The sequence below is a fragment of the Mixophyes fleayi genome, chromosome 1 (genome assembly GCF_038048845.1).
Source record: "Mixophyes fleayi isolate aMixFle1 chromosome 1, aMixFle1.hap1, whole genome shotgun sequence".
Lineage (NCBI taxonomy): Eukaryota > Metazoa > Chordata > Amphibia > Anura > Limnodynastidae > Mixophyes > Mixophyes fleayi.
This window is the reverse complement of record NC_134402.1, coordinates 463379969-463383097: the sequence shown is the minus strand read 5'-3', so window position 1 is coordinate 463383097 and position 3129 is coordinate 463379969. Positions and strand designations below refer to the sequence as shown.

The following is a 3129-nucleotide window of genomic DNA, read 5'->3' as shown; positions in this document are numbered from 1 at the left end:
GAATAGAGTGCTGTCTAAACACTTGCCCAGAGCATATGTTGCCTTTCTACAGATCTACCAGCCTTCTGACACGAAGAATAATAGATTCACTTGAAGCAGAAAAACCTGATTTATTGAGACATTTGAGTGAGCACAGTAGAGACCGACTTTGTTTCAGAAAGGAATGATGTTGGACATATAGGGGGAGATTCAATTGAGATGTGGTGCGCGGACATTGGACTGGGCGCATTTTCGGAAATTACGGTAGAAGTCTCAGCTTATTTTTTTTTTCCCTCTATGGGGTGAGCGCAGATTACAGCCATAACATCGGCACAAGGTGTCTGCGGACGTTACAGAATCACCAATGTATTTGGGGTAGACATCAACGGATGAATAAGAGGAATAATATGGCTCATGCGGCGATGGATTGGTTGTATTATGGAAGGCGTGATCTAGGCATTGTTGGAATCATGTCAGAGACAGTGGAGTGAAAATTAAAGGCATAGTTTAGATTGCTTGGTAATATCACTTTCAATATGGATAATGCTGTGTTGAGAGTAGACCTTAGGAGCCCATATTGTAATTTAGGTGAAATGTGTTGGTCAACATAAAGGAAATGGTGAACAATCAATGCCATCTAGACTTATTGGCAGGTAAAGGAGGACTACGAGTGACTTCATCCATCTACTCAGTCTTCTGTATTATTGGCAGCCCTGATAAAATAATGACACTTCTCTCCCATATGCTTTGCTCAGGACAGCTTCCAGGTCGGGGACAGTTTCTGTGACTACATCATAAGGACTTGTATTCCTGCCCAATCTGCCCTCTGCCCTCTTTGTACCATCTGCTTTCACACAACAAAATGCACTCCAGTAAAAGCTGGGTACATTAACACGGCCTCGCAACCACTTTCCCTCCACAGGAGTGAACCCAGAGAGGATAACCCCACTAAGGACATGTGTTTGAGTGCAGGAAGGCAGAATCTTGTCACGCAGGAAGGTTTCATATTGATTCCATGTTCCACTGTTAAATGTGGACTCCTGGGGCGCCATATTGGTGTATGTGAACGTGGAGAGCTGAGACGCACTGCTGTGGTGTTGACTTGGGTTAACATGGCCACGGGTAAGACCGGAGTTTCTATAATCATCATTCACCGCTTGACTTTCTATTGTGTATTCCATGTTTGCCTGCATTTCTGTATTTGATGGTTGTAGCATGTCTTTTTGAGTGATTCCAGCCAACTGTAGAAAGAAAGGTATCGTCAGAAGGCGGAAAGTAATGTTGATAACACATTAGTCCATAACTAAAAGGAAATAACACTTCAAGATAACCTGCGCCTCCAAATCAGAGGTATGAGTCATGATTCATCTAGAGGAGCATTTGACACCACAACCTCAGCAGCAGCATCAGTTATTTATATAGCGCCACTAATTCCGCAGCGCTGTACAGAGAACTCGCCCACATCAGTCCCTGTCCCATTGGAGCTTACAGTCTAATTTCCCTACTATAGACACACAGACAGGGAGACAGGGAGACAGACAGAGAGGGAGAGACTAGGGTCAATTTTGATAGCAGCCAATTAATCTACCAGTATGTTTATGGAGTGTTGGAGGAAACCCACGCAAGCACAGGGAGAACATACAAACTCCACACAGATAAGGCCATGGTTGGGAATTGAACTCATGACCCCAGTACTGTGGCAGAAGTGCTAAGCACTAGGCCACTGTGCTGCCCTGAATCAATAAGACAGGAGCCTTGTAGCACTAGTCTGTTCTACTGGGGGACCCTGCACCTTCCACTATATAACTGCTGTCTCAATTCCCCTTCTCACATCATGTCGCTGCCCCTGTCCCATCTAGCTCTGTCCTCACTAACACATCACTCATCTGATATATTTTGGGCTGCTGGGGGACCCTGCTCCTTCCACTATATAACTCTCAGTCTGTGACTTCTTGCTGCCTCCATTCCTCTCCTCACATCATGTCACTGTCACATGCAGCCCTGTCCTCACTAACACATCACTCATCTCCTGATACACTCTGTGCTGCTGGGGAACCCTGCTCTTGGGTTACAAGTTACAGATGCTACTAGAAGTACCGATGCAGGTTGTGGGTTAGAGATACAACTAGAAATACTGATGCAGGTTGTGGTTTACAGGTTTAGAATTGTACCAGGATGATATAAAGGCATTGATGAAATAGAAAGAAACCAATGCATTTAAAAATGAAGATGATCATGTGCAAACCAATTAATTCAAGTTGTCTAAAGGTAAATTAAGACTACATTGGTTTATCAACAACTCTAAGTTCTTACCATAGGTTCCAAGTACCAGTTGCTTGAGGAGAGATCAGGGCGGGAGGTGGTGGATATCTCCAGGATGTATGCGGAGTAAATGGGCACACGAGCTATGCGATGATACAGGGTGGCATAATGATACGACCCTTGCAGGCGCTGACAGATATTGGCAGTGCTATTGGAGGCCATTCCCAGTGGCTCCTGTCCCTTGTAGAAGAACTTCTGGCATTCTGAGACATCAGAGAAATCTTGCAAGACCTCACAGAACCCCCAAGAGCAAAGCACAAGAAGGGTAAGAGACAGCTTCAGGAAAGTCATTTTGCTAATTAACGGCTTAAGAGCTCACACTTCATTCATATACAAATTGTCAGCACACGTCATGGAGACCAAGTAACAGATGATCAAACAGAATTTCTTCTCACCATCCACTGGACTGATCAAGAATGTGTGCAAAGGCGATAAACAAGGCTAAATATATCAAGAAGCACAAAGTACAAGGCCTATAAGAGGATCACAATACAATATTGATCAAATAGAAGAGGGTTAATATTATTAGTTTATGTATAGCGCCACCATATTACGCAGAGAAAATTTTATCATTCACACATTCCTGCCCCATTGGAGCTTACAGTCTAAATTCTCCATCGGACACACTAGGGTCAGCTTTTGTCAAAAGCAAGTTAACTTACTAGTATGTTTTTGGGTGTGGGAGAAAACTGAAGCACCTGGAGGAAACCCACGCAAGCACAGGAACTACAGACAAACGCCATACAGATAAGGCTCTGGTTGGAATAGAACCAAATGACCCCAGTTCTATGAGGCAGCAGTTCTAATCACTGTGCTACCCTATATATA

The 3129-nt window shown here is 44.0% G+C and overlaps 1 protein-coding gene across 1 annotated transcript; it reads right to left on the bottom strand.

Moving 5' to 3' along the window:
• Window positions 1–358: 358 nt before the first annotated feature.
• On the bottom strand, window positions 359–2592 carry LOC142095129 (endonuclease domain-containing 1 protein-like). Its single transcript, XM_075177981.1, has 2 exons — window positions 2293–2592; window positions 359–1220 (listed from the first exon to the last, which is right to left on the bottom strand). Exons 1-2 carry the CDS (start codon window positions 2590–2592, stop codon window positions 681–683), a joined length of 840 nt encoding a protein of 279 aa, XP_075034082.1. The 3' UTR covers window positions 359–680.
• Window positions 2593–3129: the final 537 nt, after the last annotated feature.

Excerpts from the sequence above, each read along its gene's own strand:
- LOC142095129 (XM_075177981.1), bottom strand. The coding sequence starts at position 2,592 with ATGACTTTCCTGAAGCTGTCTCTTACCCTTCTTGTGCTTTGCTCTTGG. Across the intron at positions 1,221-2,292 it reads ACTGGTACTTGGAACCTATG|TTGGCTGGAATCACTCAAAA; the intron begins GTAAGAACTTAG and ends TTCTTTCTACAG.